The sequence below is a fragment of the Mauremys mutica genome, chromosome 1 (genome assembly GCF_020497125.1).
Source record: "Mauremys mutica isolate MM-2020 ecotype Southern chromosome 1, ASM2049712v1, whole genome shotgun sequence".
NCBI lineage: Eukaryota > Metazoa > Chordata > Testudines > Geoemydidae > Mauremys > Mauremys mutica.
The window spans coordinates 263,571,173-263,591,398 of NC_059072.1; the positions used below are offsets into that span (position 1 = coordinate 263,571,173).

Consider the following 20,226-nt stretch of genomic DNA (forward strand, 5'->3'; position numbering starts at 1 on the left):
CTTGGGATTTCTTATGCAGTTTTGGTTTGGCTTCAATTCATAATTTGTTTCTGGCTGAATTTTTTCCTGGGCAATCTAGCCATTCATTGTTGATCAATATCTCTATAAAATCTGGAAAAGAAGTGTATACTGAGTAAATCTTTTTGGTGAAAAAATGGATTTCAGGTGGGATCTGGCAGTTATTTGTCATAGGAGAAAATTTATCAGAAAATGATTGTCAGAGAAAGTTAATGGGAGCCGCCTATAAATCTTGTGCACAGAACCTGTCATATGAGGGTTCATGTGCAATATATTGTCCTGAAATTTAAGTCAAGGATTCATGTTCAGCCGCTGCTGATATATAAAATCTTCTCCGTTGGCAACTGAATTTACCCCCACTTCGACACAATCCCTTTTCTATACTTATGCATTAAAAAAAATAGAAAATTTACATACAAAGATTAGCTGAGCGTTACCAGACTCAAATGCACAAAAGCAAAGAAATAAAATGTTATACAGTTTAGATAGATAGATAGATAGATAGATAGATAGATTAGATAGATAGATATAATACGCTGATTGGCTATACTTCGCAATTTCTGCTTTTGGATTGAGCCTCACGATGGGTCAAACCTTGGGTTTTATATTATTTGAGGTTTATAAAATTATTTATACTGTGGTAGCATCTGGAGGCCATGATCAGGGCATGGACACTGTGCTAGGCAGTGTACCAAAGAAAATAGTCACTGCCTCAAAGAATTCATAATCAAAACATATAAGAGACAATGAGGGAGAAAAACAGACAGACAGAAGGGAAGGACAAAGTCATAATGAAACACTTCTATTTTCAACAGTAATCAAGAGTCACAGCATGCCCACAGTCTAGCCACTATCACGTGTTTTTCAGGCATTATGGCAGAGGTGAATATTAAGAGATTTGAAGGAGAACAATTTATAGTTTATTATTTTTTTTAAAAATCACATACATTAGGGTTTGTGTGGGATAGAACTGGAGAAAAGGAGTAAATCCAAGAAAATCCAAGCCATTTTAAAAATAGCAAATTCAGATTTTCTGATATAGGGAAGGAAAAAATGTTAGTTTAGATTAGGAATACCAACAGTTACAATTTAATCTTGGGGAAAATGTTCCAAAAATATTTGCAAAAATTGCAGCTAACTCACAGACACTACGCAGACACAGACAAGGTAAAAGAATGAATCTCTGTGGGAATTAGTAATAGGTTATGGATCATTTCAGCTCTAGCAGGGCTGAGCAAGTAGTTCAGAAGAAATAGTTTATCCAATTAATTTAGCCATGTTTCCAGCTCACCAAAAGTTCATGAGTAGCTCCTGATTTCGTAATTTCCTCTAATTTATTTTTTATGCTATTTTACCTGACCCTTTTTCAGAGGAGTTCTTTTCTCTACAGACTGAGTGCAAACACTTTGCTACACTCTGATACTTGTAATTAAAACACCGTTGCTTAGTTGTGACCAGTTGTGTACTGTCAGAATTTGTGTTCTCTGTTCCCTGACTAGATGAGCATAGCTCATAGGAAACTACAGAGGACTTTTACTCTCCTAAGAACTGGAAGCAGTTTACAGAGAGAGGAGCAATACTAAGGAACTTTACAAAACATATCTTTACTGGTTCACACATTTCTAGAAAAATTAGAGTGCTGTAAGATTTATTAGACAGGTGAAGAGTTAAAAAGTTGTATTCATAAATTTTAACATTAACAGGTTTAATTTTCACTTATGATAGTCACACAGAGCAACTATGCATGCACGGTCTTTGCTATGAAGTGTGTGCTCAGATCCGTGGCTGGCTCATTAAATTGCCTCTGGGTTTTGGGAACACTATTCCCAAAGCCGTGTCCCTATCAAATAAATTAAGTGTATTGCATTTAGTGGCATGTGTTATTGACAGCGTAATTTCATGTACAGGGTGCATTCAGGTCCTTGTCTGGCTTATTTAATTGCTAGGACTCTGGGGAGGACTTTGAGGAACTCTGCCACCCCAATACATCAAGCCAGGGCCTAGCTTATACTTGTGCCTGCAAGCTTAAAATTCACTTTGTCCATCTTTGTGAAAGTAAAACTCAATCACTCAGAGGTTCAGAGACAGTGAGCTCCAAAAGGGCAAGAGCAAGACCCAAGTACATTCAGTTTTGAATTCGAGTGAAAATGGCAGTCACCATTCAGGTCTATACTAGTGAGCATTGTTTTCATGAAGTCACTTACTGTGAGATCTCATTTGGAACAATTTGGGCTTTAGTTTGAGTGGTTATTATTATTTATTACTTGTATTGCACAAGCATCTAGATGCTCCTCTGATTCCAGAGCCTAACCCCATTGTCCCAGATGCTGTACACATATGCAATAAAGAAGAGCCAAATAATTCCCCCCTCCACACACACACACACACACACACACACATTTGCAGACAGTTCAGGGGAGGGGGGTATTGACAGGGCAGGAGGGGATGTGACCAGCACCTGAGCGGGAGAGGGGAGATGTGCGAGCACATGGTTGGAAGGACAGCAGCTGGTACCTCCTCACTTCCCTATTAGCTGGGGGGACAAGGCTAGCAGATTGGTTCTCATAGTGCATTTCTCCTCACCTCCCCCCCCACCTATTTAAACTCTCTCAGGCTTTACAAAAGCCTTGTCCCATCTATCTGATGGTATCTCAACTCAAAGTAGTATGGCTGAAGGCTAGTACAACACAATCTCCCTACCTCAAAGACTAATGGCAATTATCTCCATGACAGCCCCAAATACCATTACTCGAAAGAACAAGAGTCACAAATTTGCTCTCAAACCTGGTATTTGCTACCCATGGAGTCACTGAGCTAACCTAAGTAAAAAATTATTAATGTTTAAATAATCTTTCCCTATGCTAAGTAGGTCCGCAAGACACCAACTCTTGAAAATTTGCTTTGATGCAACAGCTCATAGTTAAGCATCTAAGTTAAGAACTCAGAAAAATGATTAATTTTAATCAATCCATTTATATGTGTAATATACTGTAGTCTTTCTTTGGCTCCATTATTTTCTTTTGTTTGGTTGCCATCACCACCTCTCATTCTTCAAAGAGTTATTAAAACTTACAATACAAAAAGAAACCCCTCATTTGTACTTTTTATTATTCATCTCCTCATCATCACCTCCTTTTTTCTGTTTGGTTTAGCAGATTACTTGAAATGCTGTAGAACTGTCACTAGAGGTTCACAGTCCAATCACTGTTCATCTGTATCTTCAGAAAGAGGTAAGCAGATACAGTGATATTGTGGTCCAAAATGTGAGCTCTTCAAAATTAGTTACATGTCACTGATGAGTGTAGGCCAATGATGGGAGTCAATCCATCATATATATGAGAACAACATGACCCACAGTTGAAATATTTATTATCATGATGTAAGTGTTTGAAATCAATGGCACCTAATATTAAAGTTGCTAGTGAATCAGCAGCAGAGGTCACAGAAAGGTATGAACCAATATCTCCCCATCTGTGATATGAAATAATAAATGAAGCTAGTGCTAAATTTAGTAAATATTTTCCAATAAAAGTGTAATGTCCACTGAGGTGAATGTTGCCTTCAGAGTAACAGCCTCACTTTGATCACACATATTGATGCAAGAAAAAAGAAAGGTTATTTCCTGTTTACTGTGACAAGTTTTAAGTATCAGACCAAAACAAGTTGAACTGAATAAAAATAGATCATAACACTTCAGCAATAAACTGAAATAATATGAAGTCAGAGATAAAATTTTGAATGGAAGGATCCATGATTTAAAAAAAAATATGACCAGAAGCACATTATGTTTCATTTCACTAATGATAAGCCACAAGCAGTTTTCCTATATTCTTGATAGAGACATGAACTGAGGAAAATCAAGCCAGTCAAATCTTGTTTGCTAACCACAATAAATAATTCAGCTAAAGTACAGTTTGATTTGAATGTTAAGAGGAATTAAATCAAAACCAGACATAATGCAGGCAAGCATTAATATATAGTCAAAAGGTCCAAGTGCTAGTATTCTTCTTATATTTGCAACATCCCAAATCCATATTAATTCCTTTTACTGTCAGAGTTCATTTGAAAGTTAATAAGAAGCAATGAAAAACTGGTGATCATGTGAAAATGTTTCGGTCCAGCTATTGCAAGTTATGCAGCAGAGCCTGGGCCTCTGTGCAATGCCGTATGGCAATGTTCTGCTACCCCTACTCACACTGAGTAATATCTTACTTCTCAAATAGCACATTAAAATCAATTCAACTACTTGTGGAGCAAGGTACTACCCAGCATGAGAAAGGACATCAAGACCTTGGCCTAAGTAAATATCCTGCACAGATGCTATCTCCATGATGGTTGGAGCAAATGGAATTATTTCTCTAGTTAGTGGAGTACCATCTATTGCCTATACTCCCCCACCTAGGCATTTTGGCCAGTAGAACCACATAGCCATAGACATATTGGAAACACCTGTTTCCCCTGGCTCTTACACTGAATTTCTCTCTGCAGTGCCATGTAGAAGACCACCGCTGAGCATTAGTTCCACAGCACACAGTGGTACAGACCACTAGGACTGTGCTGCATTTAAGGCCTTTAATGCCCCCTAGGTGATAAAGGATTTTGCCTTGCAAGAGGAAAGACCCAGCAGGGTAAATTTTATATTAGTTAATTTCTTGTCCTTTCTTCAGTGGACATGGAGAACAATTGATCACCATCCTCTTTATATGAGCCCTTAACGTATTTCAAGACTGTTATCAGGTCTCTTTTCTTGGAACTAAGAGTTCTCAGTTTTTTCAATCTTTCCTCACAGGTCAGGTTTTCTAAACTTTTCACCATTTTTGTTGCTGTTCTCTGGACTCTCCACAACTTCTCTGCATATTTTTGAATGTATAGCACCCTGAACTGGACAGTGTACTCCAGCTGAGGTCTCATCTGTGCCAAGTAGAGTGGCTTACATTCAACACTCCTGTTGATACACTCTAGAATGGTACTAGCTTTTTTAGCAGTTTAATCACATGGTTGATTCATTCAACTTGTGATCCATCATAACTTCCACATGCTTTTCAGTAGTACTACCGCTTTGCCAGTTATTCCATATTTTTTAGTTGTCCATTTGATTTTTCTGTCTTAAATGTCATACTTTGCCTTGTCTTTATTGAATTTCATCTTGTTGATTTCAGACCGATTCTCCAATTTGTTAAGGTTGTTTTGAATTCTAATCCTGTCCTCCAAAGTGCTTTGCAACCCCTCCCAGCTTGATGTCATCACAAATTTTGCAAACATATGCACCACTGCTGGCCTGAGCTGACTGGTGTTGCTGATTACTCGGTGTCCCGTTTTCAGTTTAGGGAAAATATGGTCACCCAGATATTACTGTGACATTCTATACCTTGAGGGAGCGTTCTGGAACCCCCATATTCCTCATTTTTATATAATTGTGATCTTGCATATAAAGCATGCCTTGTACGGTATCAGGGGAAAGGTTATGATCTGCTGAAAGTCATTTATCTATCCATATAAGTATGTCATTAATGCATATGAAATTATGAGAATTGTGTTGCATGGCGGTCACTAAAACATGCTGTAAGTTGGGGAATCAGCCAGATATTAGCTCTCCAAAGGCAACGGCAAAGAAAGTAGCCAACACTCAGGTGGTGTGTTAAACAACCGATCAACAACCATTGTCCAGCAAGGGAGCTACAATTCAGTGACTCACCTGCATGAGGCCACACCAGGGGAATTGCTCAACCTTGCCTGGAGACTCAGCAATGCCCCCAGACATGCCCGGACTTGTGCTTCCCAAGCACATGGGCCTGAGGTTATAAAACAGAACACAGTGGCTACATGCTGAGCCTTTCTCCTGCTCCCACCTATGCGGCAAGCAGCAAGGACACTTTGAAACTCCAACTGAGGAGACTGGCCCAGATTTCAAGGGTGAAATCTGTGTAATATGAACTGCGATATCCTGTGGGGTGAGGAAAACTGCTTAATCTAGATGTTGAGAATTTAGACTGCATGCTTATATTTTATTTCTTTTGGTAATTAACTCTGACTTTTTGCCTATCACTTAAAATCTTTTATAGTCAATAAATTTGTTTAACTATTTATCTTCACCAGTGAGTTTGTATAAAGTGTGTGGCAAATCTGCTCAGGTTTTGCAAAGGCTGCTGTATATTCACTTTCCATTAATAATATGGTGAACCATCTTGAGCAATGCAAGACAGTATATTCCTGAGGTATAGTGCTGGGAGCTGGGGGGATTTGGTTCTGATGCCTTTCTCTGTGTGATTCATGAGTGGCTCTGGGAGCATTCATGCAATCATTGCTGGCTATGGGGCTCCACATGTGGTTGTGCTGAGTGATAACAGCATCTGGAGGGGTTTGCTACTTGTCTCTAGCAAGGCATTGTGAACGACAGCCCAGGCTGGAGAGAGTTAAGGGGGCACAGCGGTCCACAGTCCCAGGCTGTACCCCCGGGATCCGGTCACAATTACCTCACCCACCTGTCTCTCTAATATCTTGAGACTGACATGCCCAAAGCTACACAGTCTATTCTGTAATCTAGCCCTGATTAACTATTCTCAACTCATATCAGGCAGTTAAAATCAGTAGGAGACTCCACAATTGTTGTTTCCTAAATGTTGATTGTTCCATGATTATCAGCAGGTCTTGTGCCATGATTGGCTTTCTCATTTGCGCACACTGCTCAAGTGTTAGCTGGACCATGGCATCCTGTCAAATCCAGGCAGAGAGCTGCAGAGCACAATACAAAACATATGACAAAAACCAATATGTATTAAATCTGACACCCCTTTGATGTAAAAGAGAGTGTCAAAACTTATTTGACATATGGCACAGATGTACATGGCATGGTATTGTGTACTTGTGCACTATGGGTACATTTTCAAAAGTGCCTAAACACAATTTGACTTAGGGGCTTTTGAAAAATCAATACTGTATTAATACAGTATAATAGCCCACAGTCTTATGCTGGCATTATAGCCTCTGTAATCTGTGCTGTTTACATTTGGAAGAACATAGTTGGCACTCAAAAATTCAAGGCAAAGCTTCGCACAAGTGGAAGCAGACTTTCAATTTTGGAACATTTCCCTGTAGTGAATTGCTATAAATATCATAATTGCCATTACCTAATCAAAGAGTGGACTGACACTAATTTGTGTTAGACTTCCTTCTCAATCCTTGACTAGTCTGTCTCTTCCATTTGATTTGATAGTGAGCTGAATATAGCTGTGGAGTACTTCAACATCTTTGATGGATGGTGGGTGCTTGCCGTGTGGCAGAGGAGTATATTGTTGAGAATGCTTAATGAAAAACTGTATTTCATTGCAAGCCTCCCACTAGCTAAAACCATTGTTACACCAATGTTTTTAGCTAGTGGGAAGCTTGCAATGGAGTATCTTTCCTTTCGCATAGAATGTGCTATAATGATTTGTGAATGAGACACTTAGCAAGTAGGACACTGAGTGCTTAAAAAATAATAGTGCATTAGGTTTGTGTAAATGCTTGATCCTGCTTCAGCTCACTTAAGAAGCTCTACCTGGCTTGACGTCAGGATTTATAAACATCCTGAATAGTTTCAAAGATACAAGAGTGAAATAACCTAAAGACTGAAATATCCCTTAGGATAACAGGAAGAATAGCTCAAAGGTAGATTGATGTGTACTCCTTGTGCCATTACAGGTATTCAAAATAAAAGAGGCTTTACAGTAGTTTTAAGTGCTGTCCACCTGGTGGGTGGCTCACTTGAAGAAATGTCTGCAGTATTTTTGGTTGGCTCACATAGTACAAGGCATTCCAAAAGGAATGAAAAACAAAAAACAACAAAAAAAAAAAAGAGTGAGTGTTTGCACAAACACATTGGCTAGATTCCAATTAATTACTGCAGCTCATGGAAAATAATAAATGTATTCAACATGATATAAAACGGTATGGTTCTATTTTACATCTAAAATAGGGAAATAAAGGACTGTTTTTTCAAAATGTATTAACCAAATTGATTCCATGAAATAGACAAGTGTATGTGGAAACAATTATATGAGGAAACTTGCATGTGCAGAAGCAAAGTTGGCAATTGTATGTGCACAGCTTAGTATTTTTAAGTGCAAGTATGATTTTGTACAAGAAATTACCAGCACTGGAAAAATTAAGTCAGTTCAGTCTGTCAAATCTACATGCAAGGATGTAATGGATGTACTACTTATTATAACATTTTACCACATTATGAATAAAATGAATAGAGAATATTTGTGACCTGGAATGCCTGCTGGTGTTGTCCAAATATAAGTCCTTGTACTGCACATCATCTTTCTTTGTAGAACTAACCGCCAAGTTTTCTAGAGCTATGTTGGCCATAGCCTGCCCTGTAGTGTGTTGATGTGGCATTAAGAGAAGAAGTTATAGAAAGAACCTCTTCACTCCTTCCTCTTGTACAGCAGCAAGCAGGATACCTAACTTGCCCTGAAGAGGAGAGGAGTGGCCACACAAACCTCAGTGTCTCCCAGCCAGTTAGCACATATGCTATGGCCTTTTCAGTGGGGCAGCCATGTGTGAACCACACTATGCATTCTTTATGAATGGTGTGTTCACTCCATCTTCCTTCCTTTTGTTTATCATGTGCACGAACATGTATCTTCTTCTTGCCAAGCTGAGGGCAGTTGTTCAACTCCTTATTCAGATCATCTAAAGCTAGGTTTATCACCTTTCCATCTGCTTGCTTGGTGCCTCTGTAGGTGGCAACTGCTTCTTCCAAAGGGTTATTTTCCATCACCTTTCTGGCTTCTCTCTGATTTCATACTGCTTTTTGCATTTCCTTGTTCCCCCACTATTCTTCTTGAGACAATGATCTACCCAGCTTAGCGCATCCACATAGCATCTCAGCTTCTTGGATCAATGCATTCTTAAAGATACACAGATTGGAATCGCAGAAGAGGCGTGTTGTATCTCTTGGTGCAAACCTTGCGACTGTCTCATAGTCATGCTGTGCAGAATCAATATCCTGATGCGGGTATCACTGGTTAAAAGCTCATGCTCTGTCCATTTGCCAGTCGTGACCATTACCACCAAGAGCTTGTGTTGGGATACAACCATTTCACTTATAGTAACCTTACAATCCTTAACCATTTTCCTTTGGTTCATCCTGGTTAGCTACAAATCTATTTGTGTGCTTACTCCATCACTTTGGAATGTGTAAAAATTACTTTCTCTTGTCTTAAATCAAGTGTTGTCAGTCACCCACTGATTGTCTCAACACATATCAAGAAGTGCAGCCTTCTCTGGATTCTGTGGGCACAGTATCCACTCATAGCCCGATCGACTTGATCCCGTATCAGTGTTAAAATCTCCCCAAGTGAGCAGTAATTCATCTGGTACAGCCATATCTGCTATTTTTTTCAGATTCTGCTTAACCTCTTAATTCTCTTCCTCAGGTGTAGCTGATAGGTGGAGTATTTGATAGGTATAAGTAATGTAGTGAGTCTAAAAGCCTCAAGGCCTATAAGACAAGAAGAGCCAAACTAATTAAGGCTAACCAAGAGTAACTCTAGAAGATCATAAGATATCACAAGATAAAATGCTGTAATGGTTTAACTGCCAGCAGGTAATCACAAAATGCTAGTTTACACAAGCTTGGGATATTTTTAGTTAAGGACATCAGCAGATATCTGACCACAAGGATGCCATGGTACCTAATTGACCTAAGGATGCCATGAACTAATTGACTTAAGATTGAGGTAAAAAGATTAATAACTTATCGGAGAAGTAAGATGAGGAACTACAAATAAGGAAAAAGGACGAAACCTGTACTGAATATCCATTAGGCATAGTGGCATCAGTGTAACACATTATAGAAGTTGTATCCAAGCCTGTATGCTGTGAGAGAGGGAAAGGTAGCTTTTGAGAGATTCAAGGGTGACAACCATTGGTGATGGTGGCGATGGTGAGGGAGAAGATGATAACGCTTCAGATTGTTTTGCAAGGGATGGTGTAAATAGATGAGTGCTCAGCTCATTCTGTATTATCTCTACCTGCCTTGCTAGGTTAGAGAGTTTGTGAATTTGCAAACTGTATTAATACAATTATTATAAATATTGTGTGATTTCCTAAATGAGAATGTTACAACCATACACACTGGGGCTCCCAACTGAACAGTAATTTTGATAATACTGGGCCTGATCTTGGGACAAGACCATACCAAATTTCAGAGTGCTAATTGGGGAAACTAAATCAGTAATATCAATATACTATCAATAGATCAGGCAACACAGGACCACCTTGTTACGGGATATATATTGATACCATCAATAATGTATACTCCTTTTGTTGGTATTTGGACAGTCATTCTCCCTGCGGATTTCCTGAATAGTTTTACAAAGTTTGTTGAAAACAATCATTCTACATCATTTCTCCTTCCACTACTGCCTGCATGGTGTACACCCAGCCCAGATTCAGTTCTGTGGCTGAATTTCCTAACCATTTCCCTAAACATCTTAAATATATTTCTTTTAAAGAAACTGTCCTATTTTTCTATCCTAATAGGGGTCTGAGTTCACCCATGCTGCGCTTGTACTATAAGTCTCCATTTGTTCAGCACCCAGAATATTATCAGCCAGTCTGTTTTTGCCATTTCTATTTAGAAAATTATTTTGTGTGTGTTTAAGTTTAAGCTCTTCTTTATTGTCTGTCTGCATCCTCTTCTGTCTGTCACCTAAATCAAACAATAGAATACCAATAAAACAGGACATGATTAGCAAAGCTAATTATCTCTTATTAAATCATAAACCCTGTGAAATTTACCAGATTCCCACTTCTCTAGTTTTATTATAAGCTTAATGTGAAAAACCTTTCACAATTCCAGAAGCAGTCTGAAAAAAGTAAATACTACATCAAAGAATGTGCTGTATTAAAAATATTAATAGTGCTTAATCTAGCAGCTGAGATGCAAGGGGCAAGAAGGACAAACAGCAGCACTTATCCTCGTTTGTCTTAAATATTGTTATTGAATTTTTAAAGGTACAATAACAGACAATTTATTGCCCACATTAATAAAGACAGAAAACATCTAGCTTCAGATAAATGGCTTTGTATACAAACCTTCCCCTGTCATGTTGCATTAAGTTAAAGGAATTCCTTGTCATTTTAATCACTCTTCATAAATCTGCCTCCGCTTAATTTTCATAGATGGTTTCAGAATATCATTTTACACCAACTTTATACAGGAGAAAATGCAAAGAGCAAAGTAGTGGAGATTGAAGCCCTTAGATGTCAGCTTCTACATTTAATTGTTTTCTACACATGCAGCTAATGTAATCAGTTTTCTTTCCTGGTCTACTCATATGTCCCACTGAACTGCATCTTTTGCCTCCTTTATGCACTCCAGCTTTTGTACCAACCAATCTGCATGGAACATCCTTTCAATTAATGAGCTCTGCTGTTTGCTTGGTGCATATTACACAATTCAGTATGCTGGTAGGGTTATAATAATGCAAGAAGGACTATGTATTTACCGGTATATGGCCATGAGGTATATCCAGATACCAACCAGGTATGTTTCGCTATAAGCAGACCTGGATCAAATTGTCTGAGTTCACAAATAATAACAATTAATAAATAGAAAAACTGGAGAGGGGCCCAAAATAAATCCCTTGATATAAACAGCATTGAACATTGAGGATGTCTCTGTTGACAGCTAGACTTTGAAAGCCATTTGCAGTGCATAAAGTGGTAACTTCATTGACCTACTCACTTATGAACATTGCTACATATTCTTATGTGCCAGCAGATTTTCTCTTTTTATATTAACTAAATGTCTAAGAGGGCAGAAGTATTTTCATGGAAATATTTATATAATTTGATATTTAAGAAGAAATTTTGTTCCAGTTCAACACAAACACAATTATTTCAGTTCCAAGCCATTCAAATTGAAATGACAAATATATTTTGAGGGGCGGAGACTGACACTTTCCTCATGACATTTTCATAAGCAAACTAGGAAAATGTGGTCTAAATGAAATTGCCAAAAGGTGGATGCAAAACTGGTTGAACGAAAGTACTCAAGGAGTAGTTATCAATAGTTTGCTGTCAGACTGGGAGGACACTTCTAGTGAGATCCTACAGAAGGTCTGTCCTGGGTCTGGTATTAATCAATATTTTCATTAATGACCTGGATAATGGAGCCCCACATAGGGCTGGCCCAAGCTGCTTGGCGTCACTTTTCGCTCAAGCCCTGCTGCCTGGGGCTGACCTCCCGAGTCCCACCTTGCGGGGCTGACAGCCTGAGACTTTATGCATCTGGGATTTTTGTTTGTTTATTTTATCTGGTAATTCCCAAGCAAAGGGGACAAAAGTGCAAACGTTACCTTTATTTATTCTTTAATAAGGATCTGAATGCAGAAGTAGGTTTAGAATAGAATAGCTCCCATGGTTCAGGCACAGAACAGGAGTTCAAAGTGATTGAGGTTCAATTCTCTGGTCTTACCACAGTTATTCTTTGTGAACTTTTGCAAGACATTTATTCTTTCTATGCGTCTCTGTAAAATCTGGATAATGGTACTTTCCTACCTCACAGAGGCATGGTTTGATTTAATTCATGTTCAGATACTACAAGAATGAGTGCCATAGAAATGCCCATAGTTTAACTATATTATGCATAGCCCCACAGTTTCACCAAATGTATAAACTTGTTTTTTAATGTTAAACACATTAAGATGTTATAAAAATATTTGTATCCCATCAAGCTGAATATATTAAATTGATTGTGTTAGATTACTGTGATAAGTTTCTATTTCTGTATCACAATCGGCATGGATAAAATTGTGGAAAAAAATTGTAAATACATTGAGCCAGATCCTCAACTGATGTAAATCAGCATAATTCCACTGACTTCAATGGAGTTACAACTCTCGACTTACACCAGCTGAGGATCTAGCCTATATTTTAATGTAGCAGTCACTTTGCCTCATTTGCAACAATACTTGCAAGCATCAGCGAAGATCACCTATTCAAAGCTCAAAAGAGTCAATTCCATAACTGCATCTGCTTCCAGTGTAGTATAAATCTGTTCATATCAGTGTGTGTATGGAGATGATTCAGAAAATGCTGTGCACTGTAAAACTCATTGGAAGTTGCAGAACATCTTAAATGAATTGAGCCTTTGGTGATACATGTTTCAGAAGTGTGAAAGGCTGTTATTGTTATTAGTGGTACTAGTATTTAATATTTATGCAATGTTACTACTGAGAAGCCCCAGTCTGCATTGTGGTAGATGTTGTTCCTACCCTGGAAAGTTGCTATATCATCATAGCTTTAAACGATATAACTCACTGACCTTAAACCCTAAACTTTGCTTTCAGATTATGCGGGTTTGTATTCTGCTAATGCCATGAATTATGGAAGCTGAGTGCTACACTCATGATTGATTCATTGCCTCAATTCACTATGAGTAGTCTTTAATATTGCACTGAGCACTGTTGTTCTTCCACTGAATCAGTCAACTGGTAGTTTTTAAATAAGAGATAAAATGCATTTGTACTTTTTTCTGTACAATATCCACAGTAGATACAATTTCCAAGAGCTCCTAAGTGACCTGAGTGCCTGAGCCCCATTGATTTTCAACTTTTGAAAATGGGTTTTGAAAATGTAACTGGTATGATTATTTTTTATTTTATTTTGTACTACTGGATAAGAAAACTAATTTTTCAGACACCCAGTTCAGAATAAAGGCAAAACGGAGACTTTTGCCGTTTTAAAGACAACCAGTCTCTTTCACCACACATGTAAAGTAAATAAACATAATTATGGAACAGGGATTGAAATGGTAAAAGGTAATATCAAGAGGAAGCTTTGGTGTTTGTCTTTGGGTCACTGCCAGGATGGTTGCCCTCATGCACGATGACTAACTAGAGAAAACAGATTATAAACTAGCTCTCCTCTGCTTTCCTCAGAAATAAGCTAATTCCCTTATTGCTTTCAGTTCTCTTCTGTGAGGTTTTTTATTATTTTTGACACTTGTTTTTAACCTTAGAGAGTAGCTCAACAGAGTGCTCCCCGTTATAAAGTTATGAAAGTCATTAGTCTTGTTCTAGAAAGCTGATAGTGATAATCTGCCTCCTTTAGAGCTGACATTCCTTATGATGTGGAGTTTCATTTTTTAATGTGTTCTCCTTTAACACAGACACCCCTTGTACAATAATGTTCTTTAAAAGTGAAACCTCTTATTATGAAAAGCATTACCCTGGCACTGAGAAACTTTGCCGCAAATAAAAAAATGCTACTGTGAATAAAACATTAAAGGTGTTACTGAATCTGTGCGCATAAGGTCAGCTAGAGATAGATCCTCTGTGATATAATTCTGCAAGGCAGGTATTTGAGAGACTGAGTTTAGAAGTTAGTGCTCGTGAGTCTAAATTCCAATACTAGCATTTGCTCTTTTTCTTCTTTTATATATGAGAGGAACTATTGGAGGTGAAAACAATCAGGTTGATTAAATGAGAGGATATCTAATTCCCAGGGCAAAATTTTGACCTGTCCTTACAGTAGCATGCAAGGATGTAGAGCAGGGGCAGGCAAACTTTTTTAAATTGTATGGAGGGCCAGTTAGGGGAGGGGGTCGTGGCCTGGCCCCCACCTCCATCTGTCCCTGACGGGACTCCGGCTCCATCCAACCTCCCCTGTTCCCTGATGGCCCCTCTCAGACCCCTGCCCCATTCACAAACCCCTGCTCCCTGTCCCCTGACAGCCCCTTGATCCCTGCCGCCCCATCCAACCCCTCCTCTCATTCCTGATGCCCCGCCCCGGGACCTCTGCCCCCATTCAACCCTGTTTCCCCCCTGACCACCATTCACACCCCCACCCCCTGATCATCACCCCGAACTCCCCTGCCCTCTATCCAACCCCCCCTGCTCCCTTACCATGCTTCCTGGAGCTCCGGTGGCTGGCAGCACTACAGCCACGCCGCCTGGATGGAGCCAGACCATGCCACCGCTGCTGCCGCCACCACCATGCAGCGCAGAACATGGGGTCAGGCCAGGCTCTGCAGCTGCGCTGCCCCAGGAGCTCACAGCCCCGCCACCCAGAGCATTGCGCCAGCGGCGGAGTAAGTGAGCTGAGGCCGCGGGGGAGGGGGGACAGCAGGGGAGGGACTGGGGGTGAGACTCCCTGGCCAGGAGCTCGGGGGCCTGGCAGGACGGTCCCACGGGCCAGATGTGGCCTGTGGGCCATAGTTTGCCCACCCCTGATGTAGAGGGTGTGAAATGCTGCTTTACTCCTCAGCACAAGTTATCTGTATCACGGGTCAGAGCACAGATGGGAGAGAATCCTCCATGGAGTTGCTGCTCCCCCACATCTACACAAGCAGGCAAGAAGTGGGCTGACACCAGTGAGGAATAATTGTGGTGTTTGGTCTGCTCTCCCAACATGCCAGCCAGTTCTCCAGTAGCAGTTTGCTTCCCCCTAGAGTGAGTGGGAAGCCAGGAAGGGAGCTGTGACTCAGAGTCACAGTTCTTTCCCTGGTCTGTTTCTGGGACAGAGCAGGGCAGATTGAAATGTTACAATCTAATCGTACATCAGTGTTACTGAGTCTAATCAAACTGTGGTTTATTAATTTTCCTTCTTAATTCCTTTTTTGTTCCTTGGTATCTTTAGGAAAAAAGAGGGAGATCCTGATTTATTTACTCCTGATGCTTAAAAGTTTTTCTTTTATTGTGCTTCTTTTTCTCTTTCTTTCATTCTCTTATTGTGATGATAGGAATCCGTATAATTAAATAAAAGCTTAAATTCTGCACATTCTGAATGTGTGATGCATATGACATGCCTCAACACTGCTGAATTCTCTTATCTTGTAAGGCTGATGCCCTCTCTGTTATTGCTCACTCAACAAAATATTTTGCACTTTATTTTGAATAATAAAAATAACAGTTTGCTATAACTAAGTTTTGTGAGTGCGTGCGCACTTAGCCCAAAACTTAGACCTGTTGAAATTTAAAAAAACAAAATCAAAGCTCATTTGATAAAGCAGCCTACACTGTATGTAAACATGTTTTTTTAATATACATACTAAATATATAGGCCTACTGAATCATCCAACTAGCAATGAGTTATAAAAGTAATCTTGGATGAGTTTTATGATCTATATTTAATTGATTACAGATAAATCCACGAGCCCAAGATCACCACCCCTCATTGCAAGGTACCACTTCCCAGGGAAAAATCTCCCTGAAATCAATGAGTGTTGCAATATAAGCTATAGCAATGCCAGCTGTTCCCAAGACAAACAGATAATCATCCTTCCCCAGCTCAGAAGCCTTCTCACTTAACTGAAAAACTGATAGCTGAGGCACAAACAACAGGAATCACATTCAGGTCTACTACACGGCAGCCCGGATAATCACCCCTAGGCTACCAGTCTGGTCTGAAGCAGGTTGTAATAGGCATGGTCATATCACAATAGTCTATAATAAATAAAACATAAGACTTTGGATTTGCCTTTCATTCAAAGATTGCAAAACACTTCAACAAACATTATTGGTTTAATTTCTGTGCGCTAAATATCCCGATTTTATAGGAGGGGAAACTGAGAAAGAGAAAACAAGCATCTTCCCTCAATGAAAAGAGACTGTGGCTCACTACCTCTAAGGAATATTTAAATTCCCTTACATAGGTAATTCTTGTGGAAGGGATGATTTTGCCCATTTTTCCCCAGCTACTATAAATAAAATGATAGGATACACAATACATCTATTTTTTAAAATACCTGCAGAATATTAGTCTAGGACAAAGTAATGTACTTTCTCTTTATATGGGGTTATGAGAGGCTTATTTCCTTCCCTTTCTCCTTCCTTCCCCCTTTTTCTTTTTCTTGGGCTGGAAGATTTATGATTTTAATTTTCAAATCAGAAAGTTTTGCAAAATAAGCTAAAACCTCAAGGTGGCCAGCCAAAGCTTCTATGGAATGTTTCTTCAATGCCTCCTCAGCCAGTAACTGAGTTTACTTTGGCAATTATTGAAGTGAAGAATTATAAAACATTTCTAACTTACATTTCACATTTTAACATGAAAATACCACTTAGACAGTAGTTGAACAATCTTAGGAATCCAACATCATGACAAAACGTCTCATGTTTAAACATTCTCCACCTGAAACTCTCAGTACACATCAGTATTTAATATAAAAGTTGAAAGGGGTATGAATTACAATTTTCTGCTTACATGTTATGGCTAAGGAGTAAATTATCTGTGTGATGCAAGTGGTATTAAGAATAACCATAATATTTTGTCCTCATTTAGCACCTCTCATCCAAAAATATTAAAGTGTTTTAGTATCATGATCCCCACTGACTAACAGAGAAACTGGGGCACAGAGAGTGGATTCCCCAAGGACACACAGCGAGTGGCACTGTAACAAACTGCAGCTGCATCTCCTGACTCCTGGTCCCCTCTTCTAACTCAGAGTGAAACTGTCTTCCTAAACAAAATTCCCACTAAATTAAGATATTGTATGCATAATTTCCTACATACAGCAGTGCACATTTACTCTTATTTTCCTTGTATCCTAGCTAAGAGAGAAACATTACAAGAAAGTGACCAAAATAGTAATGTACAGACACCACGAACAAAGGCAAGAATTTTTAAAGGTGCCTAAGGGATTTTGGTGCCCAAATCCAATTGAAATTCAATAGGATATGAGTGCCTAACTCTCTTTGATTCCATTGAAAATCCCAGTCAAGACATCTCTGATATCAGAAACAAGAGAAAAAATCCAGTTTGAAAAGGGACAGATTGAAAAACCAACAAAAAATTAAAATGTAATACTCTGAAAACTCAACCCAGTCTCAAGAAGAAATTTATTCCCAGAACTAAATTGTTTGTAAGGTATTCCATTCCAGGAAACACATTTCCTTTAAATCATATACTGATACTAATAACGGGTTGGGAAAGCAGCCTCGCTATATTAAAGGTGTTTAAGCAGGTCCTCCAGCACAATGACCTTTAAATTTCAGGAGCAGTTTACTACACGATGGAGGCAATCCCATGGTTACATCCATAAAACCTCCTTACAGGCCCCATATTCCCTTGCACCTTCTAGCATCTAGTTCTTTCTTGCTATTCTATTCTATCTATATGCTTATATGCCCCCCTTCACTGCGGTATCTGAGCACCTCAAAATCAATCATTAACGGATTTTTATGCTCACAACACCCCTGTGAAGTAGAGAAGTATTATTATGCCCAGTTTACAGATTGGAAACTGAGGTAACAATAGGCCCAAACTCTGGGACCCTCCCATTGCATAGGGCCCTAAAGCCTGAGCTTCAGCCCGAGCCCAAACGTCAACATGACAGTTACACAGCCCCTTAGCCTGAGCCCTATGACCTTAAGTCAGCTGACATGGGTTTTTAATTGCAATGTAGACATTCCTTCTGTTAACTGACTGCACATGTGTAATATATTAGTAATATTCAAAACCTCCTAACCCAGCCAAATGAAAACATTTTTTTCCAGCACAACCAAAGGCACTTCCTCTTGTGACAGCTATTTCTCTTCTAAAAGGTCAACATTCTTCCATCATAGTCTGATGAAAAGCAGCTGATGACTCCTAGTTCTTGTAGAAGATAACTAGTTCTGCACAAGAACTGTTATTAACAGCTATACATTTGTGAATTTGGCACTGCTAACTTGGGTGAATAGCTTATGACCTTTGTTTGACCCCAGTTATTGCAGACAGTATTAGTGAAAGAAGCAATCATAAATTAAATGACATTTAAGGTTTGAGCAATAATTCAAAAGCAGCTTTAGTCCTTTTCCAGCAAATGCTATAGAGGGCAGACTTCATAACAACTTCATTTACCGATTCTAAAAAAAGTCTATATCATATTTACCGTTCTAGTCTTTTGAGAGCAGAATCATATTTCATATTCCGATAAGTCAAAATGAATGGAATCCATGCTCTTTTAGATGATTTTTCCCTCTTGCATGTTATTTATGTTTATATTGTCTCAACTACACACCTGAAACTGCATACTTAATTTTATAAAAGTCTGTTAATAAATAATTGTTTTAGTCAAAGCTTTTGAAAAGGCAACTGAAAAGTGAGCAGGCAGTTAGAAAATGGCTGTCAAGACCAATTATTGTATAGGGCTCAATCCTGCAGTCCGTGGGACAGATCCTCTGTCAGTGCATATCTGCATATGTCTATCAAAGTCAATAGGAGTTATACCAATTTACACAAGCTGAGGACATGACACTTTCAAGTCTGTGGGAGTTTTGTCCAAGCAGAGGGTGCAAGAATAGGCCTATACTCCAAATATATCCTCACCAAAGAACTAATAGCAGCGATCTTGAAATCTCCTCTACAAAAACATACTGAACATACTGAAGTAAGTGAAATATAATAGAATGCAGCAGATGCCAGGAAAAAACAGGTACAGTACTCTTTCTCCTGTTCTCCCTTCACCCTACCATATAAATCATGCAGACATGACTCATGCACAAGAAGGAAAGTTCAAGCTCTTTAAAACAAGAAATATATGAATAGAAAAATTGTAATCAGAAGTATATTATGAGAGCATGACAAAGATCCTAATAATCTTCACCTACCTCTTCCAGAACAAGGTAAATTAGAGCTTCCTTGGCATTTCTTAGAGCTGTCCTCAGCTGACAATGGACAAGAACGTGGATGTTCACACTTCTTTCCAGTCCATCCTTTTTTACAATCGCATCTTCCACAATTACACTGTCCATGACCTTTACAATGAATAGAATTAAAGTGTTCTAAGTCAGTCTCAATCAGGGCAATAGATTAATTAAAGCCTAATGACAATAAACATAGTCTCTAATTTCTAAAACTCCATTTTTATTAAATAATTACCATGGGAAGAGGTTCAATATAATCAAATCATTGCACCTAAAATCAATATTTCCTGTATGGTAATAATAATGGATGCCACACTGTTTGTGTTATCATATAGTTTCTAGACCACTGAATCATTTTTCTTTTCTTAGAAAATACTGTAGCATCTGATGTATAGTATAAATCTTCATACACAAGACATTCAAATTTATTTTCTCACAACAATGAAAACCCTTAGTAGCAAGGCAATCATAAGACAACTTTCACACTCACCACAAGGCCACTCTCCATGCTTTATCTCACTACCATCACAATATTCAGTCTTACCTGGACACAAATACCCTCTGTTCTGCACACACTTTCAGTTCA

At 38.9% G+C, this 20,226-nt stretch overlaps 1 protein-coding gene across 5 annotated transcripts in view; it reads right to left on the reverse strand.

The window, feature by feature from the left end:
• ITGBL1 (integrin subunit beta like 1) overlaps positions 1 to 20,226 on the reverse strand; it is a 220,838-nt gene that overhangs the window by 66,520 nt on the left and 134,092 nt on the right. For all 5 annotated transcript variants that reach the window (XM_045008639.1, XM_045008648.1, XM_045008631.1 and 2 more), the window contains one exon: positions 19,605 to 19,751. In XM_045008639.1, coding sequence (XP_044864574.1) covers positions 19,605 to 19,751 — 147 coding nt within the window. The remainder of the gene's footprint in view (positions 1 to 19,604; positions 19,752 to 20,226) is intronic.